The sequence below is a fragment of the Gymnodraco acuticeps genome, unplaced genomic scaffold, assembly GCF_902827175.1.
Source record: "Gymnodraco acuticeps unplaced genomic scaffold, fGymAcu1.1, whole genome shotgun sequence".
Taxonomy (NCBI): Eukaryota; Metazoa; Chordata; class Actinopteri; order Perciformes; family Bathydraconidae; genus Gymnodraco; species Gymnodraco acuticeps.
The window spans coordinates 374,534-400,893 of NW_022989942.1; the positions used below are offsets into that span (position 1 = coordinate 374,534).

A 26,360-nucleotide genomic window follows, 5' to 3' on the forward strand; every position below is an offset into this window, starting at 1 on the left:
ACAAGTCACCTGTCGAATGTAACCAATACAGTAACATTTGTTTCTTAGACTTCACCTTCAAGAGTCATTCTTCTACTTACAATGAACACACTCACAAACAAAACATCTGTATTCGCAGCAGAATAATTAACGATTCAGAACCCAAAGTATAAGCTTTTTATGCAGGATATAATTTAAGAGAGGCATCTAAAACTGCTACAAATAAAAAGTTGTTTTATTTTTAAATATTTTTCTTGGAATTGGTAAGATTGAGGGAAAGATCACGGCTTTTATTGTTTACAAAAACATCTTGTCCTTTGAAAAACATAATTCTGAAGGTTAGAGAAACTTTCTCATGTATCACAGTTTTCGCCAAAAAACTCCTTAAAATGACTTTAACATGACTATGTTTTTGATTCATGTCGTCCTCTTTCATAGTCTCCCACTACCAAATCTTTACAACAAACCCAAATATTTTTATATTAAAAAGGCAGAACGTTGTTTAGTTGTCACTTACAGCTGAGTTCGATCCGGATGAAGTCCTTGATACCCAGATTTTCCAGAAAGACCCCAGAGGAGGATGTTGTTTTAAACAGGAAGGAGATATCTGCATTCAGCTCTCCATGGAGAGTGGGAAAGTGAAGGTAAGATGTCTCCTTGTCGAAAAACGCAGCGTTCCAGAAGTTCTCTGAAACACAAACAAAGTGCTTGAATACTCCATATGCTTTCAGATTTGTCCTAATATAAAAAGGATGAAAAACGTTATTATTCAGCATCGTGGATAAATCACTCTGGAATCAAAGCTTAATATGAGGAATCTCATTATGATGGTTCTTTAATGAAAATCGTGTAGTAAACAAATGCACCAACTGTTCCGCTAATTAGCCGAGAACCAAGGAAAAGCTACACTTTCTCATTATGTTGATTTATCTGGCATGGCATACATTTATTCATCAATTTACTCATTAAACTCAAATCTGAAATTAGAAGCAATTAAAACACGATAAAAAGTATATCACTTATATTAGTTTATTAAATAGCTTTTCATTAGAAGTTGTTATTAAAGAGCATAAGGGGAGTCATATTTTAGGTGCTGTAATGCTAATTAGATGGTGTAATTCGCTGCAGTCTATTTTTCATTGGGGAAATGAAATGGCAGGGTGATGTTAGGATACCAGGTTTTCCTTTGGTTTAGTTTACTGCATACAGAATCTAAATTATAAAAAATATATGAAAACACCATTAAAAAAACACTCAATATGTGCACGTACAAATTATCCAATTAGTGTGGAGAATGACAAAGTTTCAACAGCATTTAAAGTTATTACCAGCAACTGAAAAGGACTTACTGTCTCCATGACAACGAAGGGGTCCCACCCTGTAGGCAGCCTCTGACCCGGGCCGCCGGACGTCACCCAGCACCAGTGACCTGACCGGGAGGGTCTCCTTATGGGTGAGCAGACCCGAGTCATTAGCCCTGTGTGATGAGGAGGAGGAAGAGGAGAAGAGACATGTAAGAGGAGGATGAAGAACAAGGAGGGCGACAAAAGGGAGTGAAAGGAGGAGAGGATAGATAAGAGGAAATAGAATATGTAGGAGGACAAGAAGAAGAAGAGGGATAGGAAAATAAAGACAAACAACAGGAGCAGAAGAAGGAAGTAAAAAAGGATGAGAACAAGCGAGGGCGGAGGGGAGGGTACGGAGAATAAATAAGAACCAAAGATGATACAGGAAGCAGTAGAGGAAAGGAAAGAAAAAAGACAGAAAAGGAGAAGGGACAAAATAAAAGAAGTAGAAGTAACAAGAAAATGTAAAAGAAGGGGGAAAGAATATAACGACGGAGAGGAGCAAAAGGAAAGGGACAGAGAAGCAGAAGACGCGGAGCAGGTTATTAGTGATAAGAGTGGGAGAATGACGTTGAAAAGAATACGAATTTATATTAATAATTATACTATATATTAATATAGACATATTCCCTGTTGGCGCTGGAGCTATTATTTTCTCAAAGCAATGATAAACCTGTGAGATGGATGTAGAAAAGTCAGAATCAATATAGATGTTTTTTATTTTAAAGTAAATTCAGATTGAACATAGTAAAACAAAATTAAATTATAGTTTCCGTCCAAAAAAAACCCATTACTTATTGTGAAAACCACCCTTGAATGATGGGATAGTAGACTAAAAGCTTTAGGAATCCAAACTACAACATATAATAAGTACCCTGTATCAAGATTGATGCAAAACAAAACAAGTGAAATTGAGGTTTAGAAAAAAAAAACACCTCTGGGGTCATTTGGGTGGATTTGCCATATCTCTGGAATCCATCGGTCGATTTTGGTGATTGACACCTCTTTTGAACCGATAGAGCCAATAGAATCAAGGGGAAGTTCCTAAATCCATCTAAACATTACCATTGGTGAATGAGAGTGATGCGCAGCCAGCATGCCCAAAACCGGAAGCTGGGTTACAGCTCTCATACACTCTATATCAGGGGTGCCCAACCTTTTTTGAACCGAGAGCTACTTTTAAAGTTGCCAGTCTGCCGAGATCTACCAGTCCAAACAGAGAGGCGTAGCCATTACTGACAGCCTACTACCAGGTAAATACACACTTCTACTGACCTTTGTACGATTAATACTCCATAAAATACTGCAGATCCTTTATCTTACCTCTTTCTAATCTACACACATACAAGTATTTAACTGAAGTGACACAACAGTGTTGTTGATACAGAGTTGGAGTTTATTCACACGTCACTACAGTGGGTAATGTTTTCAAGAAACATTGAACAGTGCTGCCACATATGACACAGGGAAAAATTATTATTATATATATATATATTTATTTGCCATTATATAAAAATAGTGTTGCTACAAAAGTATAAATGAGGCTTACTAATAAGACAACTCAGATCTGAAGCTACACAGGAATCTGCTGCCAAAGTGCAATAACAAAGACAAAATTAATCAAACCCTTTTTTTCTTGCATTTTAGTCGAGTATAAAAATAAATGCCTGTAAAATAGGATGCAAGCAACACTAGTTTCTTAACCTGAATTGATGATAGACTATAATCAATTTAAGTTTGCATTCTTATACCATTTTGTACAATAATTATAATGAATAAGTTCAAACAAACTAAAACTTACATCTGATTAATAACGGTATCTAACTTGAGTTTTTATTATATCAAAAACCTGTTGAAATGCTACTGTTATTTTTACTGTCCCCCAAAAGCGCGTCGGCAGCCTCCAGGAATGCTTCTTTCACAACTTTGCCGTCTTTGAAAGACTTCATGTGTTTCGCAAGAACGTGACTGACACGATAAGATGCTCTGGTAGCAGCCTTGCTCTTGTTGTTGGGCCTGGTGAAAATGGACTGCTGTGCATTTAGCTGTCCTTTCAGGCCCCTCCCCTTTTGGAGCGTAGGGCAGAATCAGGAGGGAATTCCGTCTCCTAGCGTTTGTGCACTGTTTGAAATGCCGCTCCTAAATTACCCTTCTTCGATAAAGCCATGCTCGCATTGCAGATGAGACAGACGGACTTTGAATTGGAAGAGATACAAAAATAATCATCCTCCCACTCGGAGTGAAAATTATATATTTTGGGCTTTTTTGCTTCTGCCGTAATTGCGGTCTTGTCTGTGTGCGGACTGTCACTCCTGTTGACACGGACAAAGTCAGCGAAATAGTGCCCACTGACTGCCCACCAGCCACGCCCCGACACATGGGGTCACACCGGCCAATCACAAAGCTTTGATGCGTTCAAGTGCATTATTCTGGCACAGGAAGATTATGTTATAGGACATTAACGATAAAACAGAATATTGTTGTTCTATTTTTAGACACATCTTGCGATCGACTGGGAATCTCCCCGCGATCGACCGGTTGGGCACCCCTGCTATATATGAAAACTACTCTTATTGACAAAATGTTATGAAGGATTATCAGCAGTGTTGGTAAAGTTCACTTTCTACATGAACTAGTTCAGTTCACAGTTCACACATTTTAAAATGAACTAGTTCAGTTCATAGTTCATAATTCAAAATGTTGAACTAAAGTTCATGGTTTCAAAAATGAACTAATTTATAGTTTATAGTTATTTTTTCAATACGTTGCTGCGAGCTATTATTTGTCAAAATGATTGCCACAACCCATATAGAACCACAGACAGCAATCAGAATACTGGCATTTCCATAACGCTTTGCTGCCGCCCATTCAGTCCACACTAGTAGCAGCTGCAGCTTTCATCTCTACAGTATATTTTCAAAAACATGAGGAAAAACGTGCTGCTTGAATGGTCTTTATTAAGTATAATAATCTAAATATACTTAAAGTACCAAAAGTGAAAGTAGTCATTGTGCAAACATATAACATATAAACATGTGCCGACATAACTCTGTACTAACACAACACGAGGTAGGAACCAGGCTGAGGTATGAAACTAAGGTTACAGGCAAACGTTAGATTTTTTCCGTCTGAGTCAGTACTGACTTTAACGTAAAACTCTTTTAAATGCTCATACGCCGACGCCGTAGAGTCTGACTCTGAGCGAGTGCTGCTGCAGCTGCTCTCGGCTTCGTCCATACTAATTCATTCATTCATTCATTCAATGCTCGCCAGTTCCGCGGTTCCACATTGTTTGTTGTGAGGAGTCTGATGACGTATATTTTAGTGCGACTGCCAGGGGTGACAGGCGCGTACGCGTCACAGGCAGCTTGCTGTTGCCAGATTGGGTGGTTTTCCGCATTATTTTGAAGCCTGTTTACGGTGTGTTTTAACTGGGTTTTCGGCTGAAAGGCATATGAAATCTGGCACACTTTTGAACGCCGTTATAATACAGTGCTGAGAATGAACGCACTTTTGAACGCCGTTATACAGCACTGAGAATGAACGCGTTCTCAATTACGTTCATCTAGCGGAAATACAGTACGTTCAGTTCACGTTCGCCCAAAATATGAACACGTTCATGAACGATCGTTCATTCAGGTACATCACTGATTATCAGTAATCATTTCAAAGACATTGGATTAACCTTCAGCAGCGTTTATATGCGTTTTAATGCCATTGAACACAACTTTTGATCAGAAAACAACAAAGGTAAGACGTATTTGCCGTTTTGGCCACGTAAAGTGAAGTTGTGTGTTGCCTTTGCTTGCCTTCGCTGCCGCGGGTTTTGGTAGCACAGTGATGATACCATTGGAATCTGTGGAATCCCAGCTTTCATATGGTATCTTGTTTGTGCAGATCCGATGAAGTATAACATATTGCTACCGTGAGTTATGTGCTAAGTGCGTTAGAACTATTTTGCTTAGTGCTAATGCAGACGCTCGGTATTAGAGTTGTGTTTTGTTTCGGTAAAAATGGGTTAATATCGTCAGTTAGCTGAGTTTCTTCCCATTAAGTGGGTATGACACATTAATAGGTTGTTAAATGTTAAGAAGCCCTGAGACACAGTTTTGTGAATATTGTTGTGTTTTGCCCCCGGGGCGGGGGCATGGAGTTTAACAGGTTAAGGTGCGAGAAAAGGTGGGACATACTGTAATAATTAGCCTCATTTGTTTTTGGAGGTGTATGTTGAAATGATGAAAAGCATTTCAGACGTAGGTCGAGTGATTCATCTGCACATGCAGCACCACCTTGCACTTTCTCAGTTCTGTTGTGTTTTAAATTCTAGCAGTCAGGTTGATGCTGTAAAATCGTGTGAACAAAGATTGTATTCACACAGCGCTGATGTATTTGATGAGATATTGATTGCAGGGAAAAGTGTTCAAACTAAATTAGCAAAGAACGTTTTTCACAAATATTGGCAGCCAGATAATAGATATAAGGTCCCTGTGGCTATGCAGACAGTAGGATTGGATACAGTATGGGAAGACAGGTCTAACGGCAGAGCAGGATTGGGAAATGTGACCTAAATAGAGAATTGCTAATAGCATGGATAAAAGGATTTTAAATACAGGAATGAATAAAACATAGAGGAATGTTACAATATTTTGGGATTCATCCTTGATGTCTCATGGCTCTTATCTAACAGGAGAGCAGGACAAATTGAGGGTAAAGCAATATATTTGATATTTGTTCTCAAAAGAAAATTGAAGTATTATGCTGGTTTCAATAAATCATTGTTTTCATAGAAAACAAGTTTAGTATCATATTCGTTTTTACACAAACACTCAAAAATACAATCTGCATTATAAGTTTGTGAAGCTACTCTAAACATGATTTTAACTGAAAAAAAAGACAACAAAGCCTCCAGTATGTTCTTCGGTGCAAAATTGTTTTCTCAGATGTACCAAAACAGATATTGGAAAACACTTGGTGAACCTCACTTTGCTTCATGCTTCATTGTTCTTTGCCTCACATTTTCTTTATAAGAAAACCTTGTTTGTTATCATGAATACTTTATATTATACATTTCCTTCATTAATTTCCTTACAGAATATAATAACACCTTATCATGCTATACTAAGTACTTAAAATTGAGAATGAATAGGTCCAATCCTGATGACCCCTATTTGATAGACAGTCATTTCAAAGTGCTTTACTGGATTTGTATGTAATGGATTGTGACTCAGGGACACAATAACATGATAAAGTGCATTACCATTGGTCGTAGTCAGCGTCACAGTTGCAGTAGTGATTTGAATCCAGACAGTTGTCCTGCAGGCCACAGGCACACTGCCGGCTGTTGGGCAGAGCCCCGCCCCAATGCGTCTGGACCTGACCTGGACCCGGACCTCCCACCCACCAGCTGAACGGAGCACCCTCTGAAACACACAAAAATACAAATCATTAAATCACATATACATTTTTTTTTTGGGAACAAAGATGGATTTCACAGTAAACAACACAAAGATAAGACAATGAATCCCACTAACTGTAGAACCAGATACTTGTCACTCATCGATACTTTCAACAACACATTCTATTGTGTTTTCTTTGTCCTTTAAAAAAAAAAAGCATTGCAAAAAAAGCAACAAACAGGAGCAGCTCATGAATAAGTAGAGGAATAATGGCATTATGCAGACATATTTTAACTGCTTCAATGTGAGGAGGAGAAAATGCACATTTTAAATTTCATTGGTGTTTTAATGAGTTTCTAAACAAATCAAATCAGCAGTTCCCACCACCCTTTCTTGTTCCCTAACATAAAACCCTCAGAGACAGAAACTTGAAATAAAGCTTACTTTATCAAAACTTTGTGCCTTTTCGCTGTTGACTTTTAACAACACCCCTCCACCACACAGTTTTTCTCTTTCTCAAACACACTCAATACAACAACACAACACAAACAATACCAAGAAAACGTATATATCTCACTGTCCTCGCTAAAATCTCATCTCATCAACAAAGAAACAACCTAAAAAAATGCCATTTGGTTTATGCCTCAAATAATTTTGTGTCACCAAATTGGTTTGGGTGCAATCTTTTGTTTCTCAGATACTATGCGAGTAGGGACGCACAGTAAGTCTTACCTGGCATGTTGAGCAGGCGGGACTTCCTGCAGTGGTAGGACAGCTCCTGCTCGCAGTGCTCTGATTGGCTGGCGATTGCTGCTAACTGCTCCTCTTCAGAAGCATAGTCAAAGTGTGATATATGTTGGTTTCTCTCCGGGGACGAATGCACTCTGGTCAGTTCGGTGTTATTATGCTGGATCACCATCCATGCCATGTCCTCTGGGGGAGAGATGAAAACAGTTGAGACACAGAGGAAGAGAAAATTCCATAAATACAAAATACATTGAAGCTTTCATGGTATAAAAGGCTCAAACATGAAGAGATTAGGTGAATCAAATTGTGTGCATGTGTGTATTTATGTGTATCTGTGTGTATCTGTGTGTTACCTGTCATGTTACAGTAGATGAGCTGGGGTTTGATTGGTCCACTACCGTCCACGTCTATGTGATAATGTCCTGATGTGTTGCCTCTGTGTTTGTACGCCTCACATGACTGTTCATATCTCGCTGTGATAGAAAATGCAATAAAAGGATATCACCAATAAAAACTTTTTTACAATGGGATTTGTGATGAAACATCGCTGCAATAAACTCCTTAAAACAAGGTTTAACACTACTATCAGTCTACATTGCTGGCTTCATCTCATTTGGAGCATCTAAAAACAAAGAATTAGATATTTATTGGCAATTTTAACGGTTAAATGTGGCCAACAATGCTCTGCTTCGAGTGGTTTGGGTAGAGAAAGGAGTTGCAAACAGTGTTGGTATCAGAGAATCGGCAGAGTGATGGAGAAAGCTTAGTGTCACATGTTTTATGCAGAGTGTGATCTGATGTTGGAAGTCAGTTAGTAGCTGAGTAGATTACGCATCCATAAGCCAATGTTATCTTGACAACTAAAAGCCAACAAAGAACGTGTTTGACCTCCTGAACAAACACTGCGACAAAAAAAGTTCATAAAGATAGCATCAAATCCTTCCAATATGAATCTTGAGGAAATCATAATGGTGAATCAATTGCATATTCAGTGAACCTTTAACCTGTGCATCACAGGTGAGAGGATTTCAAAAGTTGTCATGATTTTACCAGATCCCAAAAAAAAAATAATATTCCACCACAAATGTGAAGATTATCTTGCTTGATTTATCATATGTTCTTGGTTGGATCATCCAACCAAGAACATATTGGATGGCATGACTTTGTTTAACAAATATTTCAGTTTCCTCACTCAACCGAAGTGGAACTTGTGAGGGGGCAAAACACTTGTGTCATTTGTGCCTACCACCCATTTTGTAACAGTAAAGTTGACTCAACATCCTCAAATGTTGCTGTTAAAAGTATGCAAAGAAATCAGAACAAACTCAACCCTGATGAGAGCTGCTAGTTCGTTATTCAAACCAAAATAGAATATATTGTGAATGCCTCTTAGATGTAAATTGCTGGTGGTGAGAGAGACACCTCACTATGGAGGGAACTTGTTAGCCTTTGCAGACCATTTACATGCAAATAAACCTATATGACACAACAGGAAAGGGGAACCCCAAAAAGCACAATAGGGACCCTTTAAAACTGGATTAAGCAACAATAAAAAGTTGTGTGAAATAAATGTATCCGGCAACAACTGCACTAAATTAGGTGAAATCTGAAATATGGGAATATCTCTGGTTGGATAAGCTTTGCACACACATGCACACTCAGACTAACACACACTCTACAATATACAGTGCTGGGGAAAGAAGTCATAGGAGTACATTTTTTAACAGTGGAAGAAAGTTTCCCCATTTTTGCTTTTGCTCATGTCAGTCAGACTTTTTCATAGTCAGTTCCTTAAGATAAGATAAGATAAGATAAGACTTTATTCATCCCGAAGGAAATTGTTGTGCCAGAGTAACAAAATACAATAAACACAATAAACACAGCATATTCCTTGATATAGAAAGCTTTAGAAAAGGTTTTGAGCCGATTACAGTCATCCAGAGGTGAGCTGTGTGTGTATATATATGTATGTACCTGTGGTGGCCCGGAGCTGATCACACCACCAGCGCGCCGTAGAGGATTCAATCAATGCTTGGCGGTGTAATCAAAGACAGAATCTCTTTAATTTCTATTTTGACTCACCTAAAACACTACAGGCAGTACGTTGAAATCCATTTATGTCGAAAGAATAATTTGTCTTAGGGCTCACTCTCATTTTCTCACATGCTAGTCTCCCCCTTACACTGTCTTTATCGCTCTCTCTCTCTCCTCATTCTTTATGGTTTCATCTCTCTTCTCTCCTTTCCATTTCTATTGATTGTTACGAAACCTTGTAAAGGAGTTAAACAATATAGAGGTTTGTTCTGGGCCTAACAAGAAGTATTTCATTCTAATTCAGTTTTATTGAAACAATTGTATTGTTGATTGTGACTCAATATAAGAAGCTCCACAACTCTTTCAAGTTGGAACCCGAGGGATTGTTTCCAACAAAATGAAAACATTTAGCAACAAAAAGTCAAGGATGATGCCTCATTTCATGGTTAATTTAACTTGTGTTATTTAAATGAGGTATATTCGGCTAATGCTGCAGAAAAATGTGTTTAGTTGTTTTACCAGACATAGCCATCAGTAAGAGGTAAACACAATTGTTTCAGTAAACAAATATACATTTTTCTATCAGCGATTTACATAATTTTTAGATTATCAGAGGAAATCTGCCTTCACACTGAGTATTACGTTCATTTAATTCCATGAACAAGGTAGACTATTTCACTATTTTACCCCAAACAATAATATATTCAAACATTTAACAGTCAAATTATAGTCTACATGAATCAAGATGAACCCTACACATATGAAGCTGTGAAAAAGCAGCACATCAGGAGAAGCTAGAGATTTAAATAAAAAATAACCTATTTACAGGGACTTCACAGAAACCTCATACAGTACCTCTAAAATGAAAATATCAATGGGTAGAAAAAAGTTCACACCACTTGCTCCAAATCAGGGGTTGATGTGTGCCATTTTCAAATAGGTGACAATTGTGGCTTTCATCTACAGCAGGATGACTTTGTTCTTTCTTCAGCTGCCTCTCAGTGGATAATGTGACACTTTAGTTCTGTATTATGTTTCAAGCTGTTTTTGTTGAGAGGCGCCATGGCAAATGTGTCCCCACAGGCTGAGAGGTAATGTAAAAGTTTGAGAAAGAAAGCTAATGCCATTTTTTTTGTTGCTAATTGTGAACTAAAATCATGTTTCATCTTGTTTTTGACCATTTTCATTGTCTTTCTTCTTCGAATAAATGATGCAGATCAAAAGATTTGAGAGAAAAGCAGCCTTTCCTGTCACTTAAGACTGTTGCACATACATACCTCTCCCAGAAATATGAACACACATTTAATAAAGAGATAGTGGGCCATCTGCAGGTCTCAAAATGCCAAAAACAAAAATTGAAGGCTTTAAAATTCAATAGAAATATAATTATAATACACAGACAATCTGTTTATTCTATTCCCAACTGAACTTAGCTAATTAAAGTTCTGAAACAATGGAATAGAAAAAAACACAAAAGCAAATTAATTGTTAGGAGACATGGGGTCTCCCAGTTATTTAAACAGAAGCAGTGAAATCATGTCCGGAATCCTGTATTAATCCTCATTAACCCAATCATTCGCAATGTGTGAACATTAGGTTATGACTATATTTATGTGCACATTATTGTAATTAACTGTTTAAACTATTAAGGCACAAAAACACACACTTTTGTCTCCTTATCAAATGGAGAAAATGGAAGTATAGTCTTAACGGCGTTCTTCATTATTTTTATATGTATTTGTGTTTGTTATTTAAATGATATATGAAGTGTTAAGCTAAATACAAAAATTAACATATTTTTATATTATTTGTTATACTTAGAGGTCCCAGATTATACTATTTTTCAACAATATATTATAGTTCTCAGTTATATACAAAACATGTCTCTGAAGTGTTTGGCTTGAAATACCAAACAGATCATGCATTGTAGCATCCCATAAACCCCTGTCTTTAGCTTTAAATGCTAATGAGCTGCTGCTGGCCAAGCCCCTTTGAGAATCATCATGATGATCAGCTAATTTTCAGACAGGTTTTTATATAGATGGATCAGGACAAAAAAAGAACTAAACAAATCAAATGGATCAAATTGTATTTGGCTTCCCTTGTGAATACTTTGGAAGTTGCCCCTTATCAATGCTTTTATTAGTATTATGTATAGAAAATTGATTAAAAACTGCAACCCAGGCCATATATATGATATGTATTTTAAGTGACTACAACCTAAATTAAAGCATAATGTCAGATAATAAAAACCCTCAAAAATAGCCGACCCCTTTTCAACCTAAAATTAAATAAGTTTAATTTTCTTAATTGTATTTTTAAAGACCTGCAGATGCCCAGGTGCTGGATACTTACAGCTGTGACAGGTGGCTCCTCGGTAGCCACTGTTGGAGCAGTTACAGTGGAAGGTGCTCCATGACTGAGTGCATCTGCCTCCGTGTTCACAGTGACTGGGAGAGCACCTGCAGACAGACAGAGACAAAGACAAAGAGTGTCTGTGAGAAGTTATCTGAAAAGTTTCTCAAGGACTTTGGTACAATAATCAACAACAGGCATACACTACACCTGCCAATTCTGATGAGCAGGTGCGTGGGGGGGATCTAAATGAAAGCAGTCTTAAAACAAAAGTTTCAATCTTTTTAAACGAAAACTTCTTTAATTTCATGTCGAGTGGAGGTGGATGTTCTGAGAAAAAGCTGACGTCGTTGAAACATGCCTTTCTTAGTATTGTGTTAACTAACATTGCATCAGCCAGAGACAACATTCTCAGACTCCCACCAAACCCATCTTTCCAAGAACAAAGGATTTTATTATTTATTTACACCTTTTATCAAGAAAAGGAGACATATTTTGTTCCTCAGTCTCCCATCTGCTGAAGATGCACACAGCACATTATTCGTTACAGCTTCTGATACAACTTTTACCATTTACACAGACACAAAGTAGAACCAATAACGATTCAGTTTACAGAATACTTCAACATTTCAACATGATTCCTATACCATGATGTCTATTAGTTTGATTTTCTGTTGACAGTTTTGAGAACCATATCTGTGACTATCCATCCAGGGAATGCAGTGTGTGGTGTCTGTAGTGCTTCCACAGGAGGAGAATGTGTGTGTGGTGGAAGTGGTGCTATTAGAGGTGAGGGGAGGTCATTTGCTGTGTGAGGCCTATAACATTAGCAAGTCAGCTTCCAAACTGTTTCATGTATTGTATATTAAGCTGGGACCAGATGCAATTTAATCAACTGCAGTTAATAAGCTAATTTGTATACAGGTCACATAAGCAGAATGAACACAGGAGAACTACATTAACGGTGATTCAATCTTTACAATCTCACATTAAATGTACAATTCCAGCCGAGTTTGACTTTTAGATAAATACAAAAATATAATTGGGTGAGCCACGAGGAAATGGTAAATTGCACACCCATGGCAAATACAGAGTCTGAACCCTAATAAGTAATATCTCATTATCTAATCAGAGACCAGAGAAAAAGCTTTATTTCAAGAGACCTTCTATATTAGTAAACACTCATATGGTGAATGTTTAGTCTCTCCCTAAGCCTTTAAATAAGAAATGAACACCAAATGATTTACCTGTTACAGTGTATAGACACTGAATTATGTTGTCAGAACATCCTATCAAAAACCTATTTCCGATAGGGGATGTGAATACACAGAAAAAGGGACATGTTTAAAAGCTCAGGAAAAAGTGGAGGGACCACTTTGTTTAATGTTTGAGCCAGGCGAAATTGAGTATGAGTTTCATTTCACAGTATGTACTTGTTACGATCTCAGGCACTTAGGATGTTGGACCCAATTGCAGACAGGGAGACAGAGGTAAAGTATTGTAAGATACTTTATTTTTCCATGACTGGCAAAAATGAACAAAAAGGTAACCACCAAAACTCTAGTCGAGATGACAAAAAACAGAGAACAAAAAATGAAGGCACTTACGCAGTGAGGAATCAATAACCTTTCATGAGTACCAGGAGCATAGACCTTACCATGACAATAGACCAGACGAACTGACACTGAACACTGGGAAACAGGGGAATTTAAACACAGGGTAACTAGACACAGGTGGGAACAATCAGGGGCGGGGCTGACACTGATGAGCACAGGAGACACACAAGGAGTTACAGGTGAAAACAATCAGGAAATTAGACACACCAGGGAAACTAACGACATGAAAACACAGGGAAAAGAGACCAGACAATATACAGGGAGGAAAACATGACGAGGAGAACGGAAAAACACCCACACCTAGACATAGAAACGTGACATGACATAATAATCCTGACAGTACTGTCCTGTTTGCGAAGACAGAGATGTTATGTTGTTAGTAAAATTACCTTTATGTACTGTGTTTTAAATTCTTTGGATGACTGTGAAAACTGGATTTATGTTTCAGGAAGGGAATCTTTTTTGCAGCAGATTTTATCGGCAAATCTTGCAGAGAAGGAAGCATATTTTGTTTAGAACAGAGCGATAAAATGACCAATAATCTGGTACTGAAATGGAAAGTTTAACCACCCTAAACTGTATTTTTGCTGTCTGTAAACACATAAGGGATGGGCACAGACACAAAGATAAATAAATCATTTAATTCATGATGAACTTTTACCTGTGAGAAGCATTATTCGCCTGATGCATTACCACCATAACTACACATCTATACCCAACCCTAACCAATATATCATTTCAAGTTGTATAACTCACAAGAGTCCAAACTAAAAATAGAAGTACAAGAGACTATATACCAGCTTAGCATGGACAGGTATTTGACAGGATGAGAGAAAATAGGTATGGTCAGAAGATTTACAAATTAGAAAGCATGGATGCCTCAAGATGGCAGGAAGGGAGAAGATAGGGAGGAGGCGAGATACAGAGGCTTAGGGTGATGGACGGAAGGAAAAATGAAGTGAGCATCAGCGAGATGGAAGCAGTGACTAGATTTGGACAGTGAACCTGAGGAAATGAAGTCAGCGGACTGAAGCGAGACAGAGCAGAGGAGAAGCTGTGTAACACTGCAGAGATAAAAGTTGATGCTGCTGAGAATCATGGCATTCGACTGTTACAGCGGTTGTTGAAGCTAACAGCCAAGGTCTTTTACATGTCTGCTGTTTTTCCCTAAAGTGTCAACAAATCTACAAACTAGAGATTTATCCTAGGATGATTATCTTACATACAATTGCCTGATCATCAACATTTTCAGCCTAATATTTCACATAAGGTCCTCTGTAAATTCATTGAAGGCCACAGACCTTGTTTGATGCAAGAACCATTTTCTTTCTACCATATCACTGCACAGAAGAAAGAGTGCATCAAACCATTGACCAGAGCCTCTCCTGAGCTAGATAACGTTACAGCTCACATGATAAGAAAGCCATTCATGTTTACATCTTGCACTGTCACAATCAAGAGCATCTCAGCAACTCACACTAAAAACACTATTTTTCAGAGAACTGTCCTATTAATTTCACTGCAGGTAGAACATTATTTTACTACATCCCAAACAGTATAGTCCTAGACTGTGCATGCACCCATTTTGCTGAATCTTTTCAACATCCACATTGCCCTGACTCCCACTGCCCTCTGTTACAGTGGGTAGGATTCCACTTTTCTTGACAAAAAACATCTGTGGTCACAGTAGGCAACTCTTTTTCCTGCAGCATTGGTTGAGTTTTCTGTCATTGTGTCAAAACCCAGTTTGCTGTCAGCAGTGTAACCATGCTGTTAAATACCGTCAAACTATGTGCAATATGTGCTTTATGTGCAATATACACTTTATATACATATGCCATCTTTAATAACTGTAATATATACCGGGCTGCTAAATCCTAAGAACTGCTACAGGATTTGATTTGTAGATTTGATTTGTTTTTGATCTGTATTTTTAAAAATTATGTAACTTTTTATCTTTTTTTAGCATATTGTTTATTATATTATAACTTAGTACTTTTTTTAACGCATGTAAGATATGCAACACTAAGCTGTCTGTGGCTCTTTCCTGCTGTAACGCTGCAAATGTCCCCTCTGTAGGACTAATAAAGGTATTCTGATTCTGATGCTGCCTCAAACAGAAACTCAGAGAGAGAAAATTACAGAGAGGATCAGAAACTCTAGCGCAGGTCAAACGATGAACTGCAATGTAGCTTGTACCACTAAATCTAGTATAAATCTTTTCAAGGCTAAAAAGGGTTTAAGTTTCACGAACAATGTGTCCTCTATAAATCTCTGGAGGTCTCCTGGCTTGACTTACACTTTGCAATGTAATGTGACAGCGTACTGCACCACAGCACTTTGTATCTTATCTTTACGTTTCGAGCGCTGTGTAACAGTGTGCTATAATGTATCACAGGGCTTGCATCCTATCTCCCTGGTTTCTAATACTGCCTCAGGCTAAACCAACACGGCACAGGCCCTGATCTGGACTGGGGTGTCCTACTTCAAAAAGCCGCTGTCTGCTGAGAGAGAGAGAGAGAGAGAGAGAGAAGCAAGAGCGAGAGAGAGAGAGAGAGAGAGAGAGAGAGAGAGAGAGAGAGAGAGAGAGAGAGAGGTATCTGAGAGAGAGGTATCTGAGAGAGAGAGAGAGAGAGAGAGAGAGAGAGAGAGGGGAAAGGTTTGCTTAATGCATCCAGTCTGCTCTGCACCTGCTGGATGAACTGCCAGATCGAACACACACACACACACACGTTTGAGGATGTGTGTGTGTGAGTCCCTGGTCACACTGAGCCACAGCCATGTTGTAACTTGACTGGCTGACAGACTAATACACATTGACAGCCAAACAAAACAAGAGGAGTGGACCTGGTGGTGACCTGTGCTTCTTTTTATGTGTGTTTTGACAAGTGTATTATTAAGTTGTCAGAAAACTAACAGTAACAAAAGGGACTGCCTTCTGACAGCTTCATCTCTCTCGCTCCATAAACACGCACAGTGAAGGAAAGAGGTCGGCAGCAGGGAGCACTCAGTTCAGAGACTTCATAGCGTACGAAGGAAAGTGTGCCCTAAAGGTGTCAGTACTGTATGCTTCAAATGAAGTGCGTTCAAACCCCCTACCTCGATTCTCTTTTCATGTCAGACTTTGGCACCTTGTCCAACAACTTTTTTAATTTTCCATAACAAAAAATCCGACAAGCAACTACTTTCTCGTTTTTCCTTCGTTGCAAAAGAGTAAGTCCGAAAATGTCCGGCATTATACCCATTTTTACGATTCCTCATGTTGTATCCCTCTCTCTGTGATGCAATATTTTTAGCGCGGCTCTTTTAACCTGGCCATTCAGAACATTTTTGCCAATAGACAGGGTTGAAATAAACTGGTTTCGTGCTCTGACCTGGAAACAACATAGTGAAAACAACCAGTGCCCCCGACACATACTTTGTCAAAGAAAGGGGGCATTGAGACGCACAAAACAAATCAACCCAGCAGGACCTGAAGCCCAATCCCTGACTATACAGCCATTCCCTGTTGTAGTATACTTAAAATGTTCTCTCCATGATAACTTAGGAGGTACATCATTCCCATTTTGTCTTTGATAATCACCTTAGGTGAACAAGGGGAGGTAATACATGTTCCTCTAAGTGCTAATTAATCCACTAAGCAGCACTTACAGTAAGTATTTCAGTCTCTCTTTAGGGTGTAAGGCAGTTAGGTGTAGCCAGTGTTTGAAGTGGCCAAGGATGAGAGTTCTAGATTAATAAATGGTTGTGTTGGTGCTTATTTTTCATTCCCTTGAATTCTTGTGTGCCTCCAGGAGAGATTTCCCTTTCATTCCGTGATACAAACAAGTATTTTCGCCACCCAAGAGAGAGTAGATTTAGATATTTGCATAATCGTGTTTAAGTAAAACAGTGAGTTATAAGAAATACCCTCCTCCAGAACTTTTTTCTTGACTAAAAAGCCCCAGTCAGCAGACTGCCAGATGGTATATTTAATATGACAAACTTTCCATGTATCACTTACATATATAGCAACTCTTATAGCAGCATTTCGTATTCACTTTTCATTCACCTTACCACTTAAGCAGTCAGACCGTAGAATGTAATGTGTATCTACACATTTGAGTACACACTGAGAATTATTAAGAATGTGTATGCTGGATAGAAAAATGCACCCATTATAAACCACACCTAATTACATCTATATGAAAGTGTTCACAAATGTGCCTTCAAATGCAGAAAACTGCATGCTGCCACAGCGCTCTCCACGGTACTGAACCTGCAGTTTGTTAGCAGTAAGGAGATCTTTACTAATGCTTTTAGAATATAGTATATCCTTTCAATACGTTTTAAGTAAACAGTTGTATTATTGGGGACTATTTTCACAGATTTTTTTAAATGAATGACTATTTATCATGGCAGCAAATATCATGAACAAACGCATTGTTTTGCATGATATCAAAACAAACAACAGGAACAAGTAGAATATTACCAAATGGGCGAAGCCTGCGAGCTAGTTCAGGCAGTTAACTCGAGCACTTATGCTGCATTCATACATAACGCCCCCTTGCCACTCTTCAACCAACCAAACAGAGTCTCCTTAATACGCCGCTCTATTTAACCTGCCAGATCTCTCTCCATGCATTGCTTGCTGCTGCTATTGCTGCAGCTACCTCTACGTCGCTGCTGCTTGCTTGCCCCACCACCACCCCAGCTTCCACCTGTAGGCTCGGGGGTTAGTTATTTAATCATCACTCATCGTGCTTGTTGTGGAATATTTTCCAAGGCCCATAACTTTGACCCAGTGTATCAGTTCAAACTGTGACTGAGCACAGGCACCTGTAACCTTGGCTGCTGTGCTCTCAGTGTTTTGTCTCCCTGTTCCTGCCTGTTGGCGTCAGCTGATAGAGGTGTTATCATTCTATCTTGTTATGCAGCATGTTGATGATGCTCTCTGAACTAGCTAAATACATGGGTCTGGGGTAGAGTTCTTCAGAATTGACGTGGCAACTCTACCGTGAAGTCAGAACCTCTGACTCTTGGACTTATGATGTGAATCCTCCGGCCGTTAACTCCAAATAAACCATCATGTGTTTGACATCAAAGCTACTGCTCTTCCCGTGTCTCCTTCCTGAGTCGGTGACTCCCACTGCATAGCTACACAGAAGTTTCCTCTACAGTGCTATGTATATCTGTGGAGTGATGAGGCCCGAGCTTAGACGCCAAACTCAACTATATGCTGCTTCCAAAGAAACATGTGAGTTGTCTGACTGAAATTGAAATCATGATTCCCTTTGATCCTGTTGGGTCGAATAATGACAATTGTCAAGCCTAGATGATTAGCCTCGTTTAATTTATTGTCTCTGTATTATCAATGATTTCACAATTCCAATACTCACTGTGGAAACTACTTTGCACCAAATCAATTCACAGAGTAGATGAAGAAATTATTGCACTTATTTATCAGCCCAACACTTTGCATGTAAACAGCAGAAAAACATTCAGCTGGTTCTTTTGGAGACTAACCTGTCGATGATGCCGCACATATCAATCTGCAAGTGGCTGTAGTTTCCCAGCATCCTTTGTTGCACTTTGATCAGGTCAACTGGCTGGTTATCCAGAGTCAGCAGACGCATACAGCCCTGAAACACTTTGAAGGGGTTCCTACACTCCTGACTGCTGCAGCAACCTGGAGAGGGAAACACACAACACTCACTTATTGGTTGGTCCACAGATGAATTGACAACCCCCTTCTCCCCCTTTCCTCAGATAATAACACTGATCGTGGTTTATCGTGGAATATATTAAATCATATCATAAGGATAATATATGTCTGAATTCACGTGGGAACGTGTTATTATGTTAATTTCCCCAGGATATTCTAGTATAGGGGGTCAAAACTTGCGCTTACAAGTGATGAAGTGATTATGACTTTTCTGACTGAAGTGTTTGATCCTTCTTGGCTACCAAGCTGTGAAGGATATTTCTATATTCCTCATCACAAGCGCAAGTTCAGAATTAATGTCAAAAAAAGTTGTGACACAAGAAGATAAAGGCCAACAAAGTGTGTTTCTTCTAATGTTATCTTGAAAACGGCCTCCTTTAGGTTATTAGGCACAGTATCGGTTACCAAGATACTTGTGTGGTTTAAACACATCTCACCATTCAGCACTGGAGATAGATTCCCCTCTGAAGAGAGACAACATCTAATCAGTCAGGGGTGGAAAGTAATTCAACCCTTTTTGATCGCTGTGAGATACTTCAGTGTCTTCAGTTTCGGCTAGTTTACAGTATACAGTATGCCCCTGATTTACTTGAGAATGTTCTGCATTTAGAACAACATGGAAGGGGCAGATGAAAAAGTTAGCAGTGTATAATGTGGTTAAAAGGGCTCCACTTTTACCAGCTGTACATTAAAGCTATACTCACGAACAAAACATAATAGTCTTGTAATTGCACTGTTGAAGAACCTGCGATCTACGTTTTTTATACCATACATCATTACACCATAATTGCGTATATGTTATGACAATAAACCTTTGAATCTTTAATACAATATTATAAAGCAAAACATTATTCTAAAATCACGATTAGTACATATAGTACTTTAAGTATAGTTTGATAGCATTTATACTTTTACCTAGGTAAAATAAACATATTTCTTCCATGCATGCTGCATGATGAGTGTATTTGGTTGTTTCGTTGCTCTACAGAAAATAAAACAAAAACCTTTTTTCATCAGCAGAGTTGCATTTTTAGATTGAAAGTGCACAAGATGCTTATCATTTGATAATCACTGCAGATTTGTTCCCAAGGTTTTTTTTTTCTCCACCTCACTGTCTGTGTACCCTCACATACGCTCTTATAATAGGTAGAATTGAGGGGGTTATCTTTGGTGACTTTCTGTTTCTTGCTGTTCTCTTCATGACTGCAAAAATGTGTTAACTTTTTAGGATTCAAAATCCCTTAAAATCTTTACTTCTTTTATCATTTGGAATGCGTGTTATGTAATCTTAAAACCTGTGTATCTACAGCATTTTCCTTTATTTCTGTGTAAAAGAGTACTTCTGGAATAATTAGAGGGGAGAGCATATTTAGGCGCTGCAAAGACGAAAGAGATTGGGATGAATCAAAAGCGAATGGGATGGGAGAGCGAGAAATGCATAGAGGAAGGAAAGAAAAGGAAAGTAAAAGGAGAAAGATAACTTGAAGGAAGATAACTTTAAAGAAAGTAAAAGAAAGGATGAGCAAGTACTGAAGAGCGAGATAAAGCCTATTTATGTCTTCATCCCTTTGAGGGTGCCACTAAAACCTCTTAAGTAGATCTGCCGATGGTAATTGCCCCCTGAGTGGCGCCATGAATTTTAACCAGTCCTAAATATCAATGTAAGCAGTTTGTGAGGTACAATTGTAAATATTCGACAACAGAAAAGTAGGGTTGAAGATAAACAGCCTCAGCTGGAGACAGCACAGATAATGTAAGATTTATTTCACTTACCACCGAAGAAGAGTTGACTGTCTATGGTTAGAGGAAGTGGGATGCGGGTGTGAGCGGTTGCTCCTTCGTTTTTGTCCACTGTGATGCTCAGAAGATCTTGCTCTGAGTTCAGCTCCACAGAATGCCACTGACCATCATTTAGTCCTGAACCTTCACACACACACACACACACACACACACACACACACACACACACACACACACACACACACACACACACACACACACACACACACACCACACACACACACACACACACGCACACGCACACACACACACACACACACCATAAAAAAGAGAAATTATATTTGATAACATTGTCATTGTTTCATAAGTCATTCGATTGGTTCTTCCCCTTGCTGTTTGGGTTTGACTGCAAATCAGGATGATGACTCTTTTTTTAGTACCTTAAACTCAATGAAGGTGATGTGAAGCTGTTTATAGTTGTGATAAAACTACTAAATAAGTTTCAGTGTTATAAACTTTGCACAAGTTAAGGTTATAATGAATAGTCTGGGGAACTGTGACATTTCAACATTTAATGAGCCAGAATTAACATTTTGATTTCACAAAACTCTTATAAATCAAATCAAATCAAATTGTATTTCTATAGCACATTTAAAAACGATTTTCGGTCGAGCCAAAGTGCTGCACATGCTTATAAGCTTTCATGAGCTCCCGAAATAATGGTGCAGTCTTGTCTGCGTACAGGTTTGACAGAGGTTACGACTCCATCATTCGACCAAAGCTCCATACTTCATTAACTACTTATTTATCAAGAGGACAGCTGAGCAAGACTGTGAGAAAGTCTAAGCCCTGTGGACTTACTGTTTTATAAAGAACAAAACCTTTACACTAAATATTTTGAACGTAAAGTGCTAAATGAAGCATAACACAAAATGGCTAGGAAACTGCTTTTTATGCCAAGTAATACATGTGTTTATAAAGGCTGTAAAGAACAGTCTGTTGCACGTTTAGTGTTAAAGCCCTGCCATTTCAGTCAACAATACACTCATTATTAATAGATCAGGCACACATTAGGAAAATTCCAACAGAATGATTTATTTCAGTCAGTTAACTTTGTATTCAATATCTTCCTCATCCCTGTACCTTGCGCCTATCAGTACATACTGTACTAAAACATCATGCAAAGAAACAAGAAATAGGAAAGAATGATGCTGAATGTTGTAGGCTGTTAGGTTAATTGGCTGGTATTGTATGTGTACTGCATGAATCTGAGCTGTGAGAACATGTCATGAAATCTCTGTAATACAACTGAACAACACAGGCACCAGAGACACACCTCCCGCTACGTGAAACTCATCAGAATTCTGATTGAACTGACCTGCGCTGAGCTCCAGCCGGGCCCTGCCGGCTTTATTGATCTGTAGGCGCAGTCTGGCCTCACTCAGGTACAGCCACACTGTGCCCTGCTGCTGCGGGAGGTCAAAGGTCAAGAGAAGCCCTCCCTTGTTCCACGTGCGAAACTGCAGGGCCACAGAGAAAAGCCCTGAAGACCACGACGTCAGGCCGGGCACCTGCAGGAAGCTCTGGGAGTCGGTGAACGTCACAGCGACTGACACATGCTCAGCACAAGAAAAGGTCACATTGCCCTGAGGAGGAGAGAGAGAGGATTATGAAAAAGAAAGACATGAATATTCATTGGTTGCAAAGGCTGACTCGGTTTTGACTCGATGTCACTGAGGTGTCCTCAGCAGCTCTCTGCAAAGGACATCTGTATTAACATAATGCTATTAGCTGAGCAGCTAAAATAAGCGATAAAACCAGAAGCACCAGGTCATGCAGCTTCTGCACCCACTTCCATGATTTGTTTCGCCTCTCTTAATGCCAGCGTGACATCGGGAAATTGAAAATAATACAATTGAAGAACCTTTTCAGAAAAGTTTGATCTAAAAAGTTCAAGGCAGTTCAAAGTTCTAAGGCATGAGCATGATTTAAATGTCCATAAAACATTACAAAAAACCTATAAAGGGAATTAAGAAAGTCAGCACAAAGGATGTATGATATGGTTAGCATAATGTAGCCAGGGAAATCTCCTACACCGCACAATGTAAGGTACAAATTTCACATTTACACCTCATTAGCATAACTTGCATATTAATTTTCAAAGCACCAAAAGGTTCCAGTTTTTCTCTTTTCCTCCTCCAGTCACCCTCTTCCCTCCCCTTTCCTCATTTTCATTCTCCACATCTTTTCCATCCCGATGTATTGTTCTTCTTATCGCAGTGTCTACTCATCTTGTTCAGATTTGTTCTCTTTGCTTTGGGCTTAGTAAATCAAAAGAAATGTTTAAGTGATGACATTGGAGATGGTAATGAGGAGATTATGATGATGCTAATGACGTGATGAAGGGTGTGAAAATGAGAAGGATGATGCAGATGATGAAAATAACAATAATGACAACAGTAATCCTGAAAGTGACCGTTAGCATAATAATGACATTGATGCAGGAAAGGGAGAACACTGTGGGAGGAGGAGCACTGCAAGTCTGAAGGGAAGGAAACAGTGACACTTAAGTTCATTCAGAATTTAAATACCCCCAAACACTGCTCAATAAAACAACATCTTACATCTCTGGGCAACAATAGGCAAAAAAATGATGGACGACTAAACACTGATGTAAAAATGATATCATGGTTATATAAGAATGGAAAATAGAAATATAGAAATACAGTACCCATAAGCCCTATAGAGATATATCTAGAATGTTCAGAAGGCCTCCGTTTTTAAATCAGTATAACTATTTTCACAGTTACCTAACATATTCATTGTTGATCAATAGTCCAAATTCGAATTAATTCAAGCTCCGGGATATAAACAAACTTTCACAGAGCTGTATCTGAAACCAGAAATCCATCGTTGTATTTCAAGATTTTGTTTATCAGGGCTTCTTAATATTTACACTTACCATACTCTAAACTAACACATATCTACATTCACCTTCTGATGACATTGGCTGGCAGATTTCCCTATTGATGTTCCAAAGATGCTGAACCAGTAACTTACCAGCAAAGACACCTGGTGGTTTTTCTTTTTAGCGAGTTGTATCAGGTTGAGGTCATTGTAGAGAAAGTTCTCCAGGCAGCCATTGAAGTTCCTGTTGGATAGGATGGGTTTCTGCAGGCCATGGCTCTGGACAGCTCCCAGACTCAGCTGGACAAGAAACAACACATGGAATCTGATAGAACGTTTTCACGGACCAAGGTAAAATTCAAAGGTTACTCAAGTTCTGATTGGGAAAAAGAAAAAAATCGTATTATTCATAGAATCTGTTTGCTCCCGTATCCCTAGTAACGCATCCAATATGAGTTCAAGCTGCTGCCATATTGGACAAAACAACAAACCTTTCTGTCTGATACATTAAATGTCTTAGTATAGATTAGGCTACCACTTTAAAATACCCTTTTGCATCCTAGTCTCCTGAAGATGACATTACCAGGAAATAAAAGTACATTGTCATTTTCCCTATATTTATTTTTGATCTATATGTATCATAAAGAAGTTTTAAATAAAGTGTAAAATAACATGTGGAAGACCTCGCAGTGGGGAGGTCGGTGTGGGTGGATAGGTACAAATAAACGTATTTTTTCCAAGGAGTTTGCAGTTGACTTCCCATGCAAAACCAAAAGTCATCACTGATTTAGTTTATTATACATCCATAATTTAAATAAAGGAACAAACGTACTAATGTTATGTCAAACTATAACGCTTTTTCTAAAATTGACCGTGTGGTTTTGTAGCATCATTAACAAGGTCTTTAAAGCTGTGATCATAATCCGAGAGAAAATGTGTTTACCTCAAAATAAAATTGAGAATGCACTTCAGCTGTACTGGAACGTTATTTTGTTGGAGACAGGGTTGCTGGAAAGTTTCTCTTACCTGATGAATGTCCCAGTGGCTGAGCTCGGCTGGTATGTGAACCTGACGAGTGTTCTTGTCCACGGTGAGGTTGAGGTGAGTGCTGAGGCGCACCAGCTTCACATGGTGCCAGTGCTGGTCGTCCAGCAGACTGCCCACAGAGACAAGAAGCTGCCCACTGGAGGAGGAACTCACACCTGCAGAAGTGATGGTGTGAAACAATCAATTGTGTTTTCTTCGTTATATAGCTGGGAGAAATAGGCAGAAATCCTCTTAGGTGCATTTCCTGCTGATGAACTTCTTTTTTTCCTGCACTACCTTAAAAAAAAAAACGTTAAGGTCAGCAGTCTGTGTCCTCCTCCTTAATGCATTTTTAACAAGGACAAAGATACTTGAAGAAATCACTTTACCACAACAACAACAAACATACTTTTTCTGGGAGTAGGAAACCCTAAAGGAAGGTTCATGTCTGATTTATCAAAACAAAGTCGTGGATGCGTTGCAGCTACAGTGGAATATTTGAATCTTTGTTTCTAACAGGGAGCGGGGCACTGAGGTCACCTTCGCTCATTAGAGAGCGAATATATTTGTATGCCAGCAGAGAGGAGCACGTTCGATAATGAGACTGCAAAATAACAGCAGGACATAATTAATGACAGCCCAACATCAGCAGGTTCAACTTTGTGGGAGAGAAAGAGTTTCTGCTGACAGAGGGAGATACACCAGAACGAGTGAGATACACCGAGTCGTTTGTTTAAGAGCTTATATTTTTACGAGGGTAGATCATTTGACAGGTAAAAAATGTGTAGTATAATGCACTTCATCTACTACAAGTAGTTTGTTTGAATGTAATAATTATGTTGTTTGTTGTTGCGCATCATTTATTGAAAAATGAATCTGAATTTTTCGATCTGTTACGATTATAAACTGAAGCAATATAAAAATGACTCCCATTAACTGAGTTTAAACATCAGCATATCCGGTCATAGTCCGGTAATTACCTGCTGACGGAAACTCTGCTACACAATTATTAATATTATTATTATTGAAACATGACCGGTAAGTTTCAAATTTGTCCGGTAAAATTAATTCTGTCCGGACATTTGCCAGCGAGAAAAAATCCTAGCGGAAACCCTGAGCTCTTCATAAAACCACAAATTGTTGTTTTTTCATTTCAGTAATTGTATTAGACTAATGAGACACAATTTGTTAATGTTTGAGGTTTTAAGTCATTGAAATGAATTCAGCTGGGTTTACATTTCAACAACTTAAAGCTCAATATAAGTAGGCTTTAAGATTTAACCAAACACTGTGAACAAGCACACACTGCTAAATGTAGGTATGTTGTTTTATTATCCTAAATTCTCATATTTAATTTGTGTTATGACTTTAATTGTACTGCTCAATATGTTATTACATAATACTTATTGTAATATCTGTCTTTTGTGTTACTTCTTAGCTTTTCAAATCTAAGTTATACGTTATTTCAATTGTATGTATACTGCATTGTATTTCTATATTAAGGACAAAA

The 26,360-nt window shown here is 38.5% G+C and overlaps 1 protein-coding gene across 2 annotated transcripts in view; it reads right to left on the bottom strand.

Annotated features, from left to right (window-relative positions):
* Positions 1 to 26,360, bottom strand: part of LOC117542469 (contactin-associated protein-like 4) — a 126,320-nt gene that overhangs the window by 21,242 nt on the left and 78,718 nt on the right. For both annotated transcript variants that reach the window (XM_034210169.1, XM_034210168.1), the window contains 11 exons: positions 24,851 to 25,026; positions 23,978 to 24,124; positions 22,296 to 22,563; positions 20,951 to 21,100; positions 18,979 to 19,141; positions 11,858 to 11,964; positions 7,822 to 7,941; positions 7,454 to 7,654; positions 6,583 to 6,745; positions 1,329 to 1,456; positions 497 to 667 (listed from right to left, as the gene is read on the bottom strand). In XM_034210169.1, the coding sequence (XP_034066060.1) occupies positions 497 to 667; positions 1,329 to 1,456; positions 6,583 to 6,745; positions 7,454 to 7,654; positions 7,822 to 7,941; positions 11,858 to 11,964; positions 18,979 to 19,141; positions 20,951 to 21,100; positions 22,296 to 22,563; positions 23,978 to 24,124; positions 24,851 to 25,026 (1,794 nt within the window). The remainder of the gene's footprint in view (positions 1 to 496; positions 668 to 1,328; positions 1,457 to 6,582; positions 6,746 to 7,453; positions 7,655 to 7,821; positions 7,942 to 11,857; positions 11,965 to 18,978; positions 19,142 to 20,950; positions 21,101 to 22,295; positions 22,564 to 23,977; positions 24,125 to 24,850; positions 25,027 to 26,360) is intronic.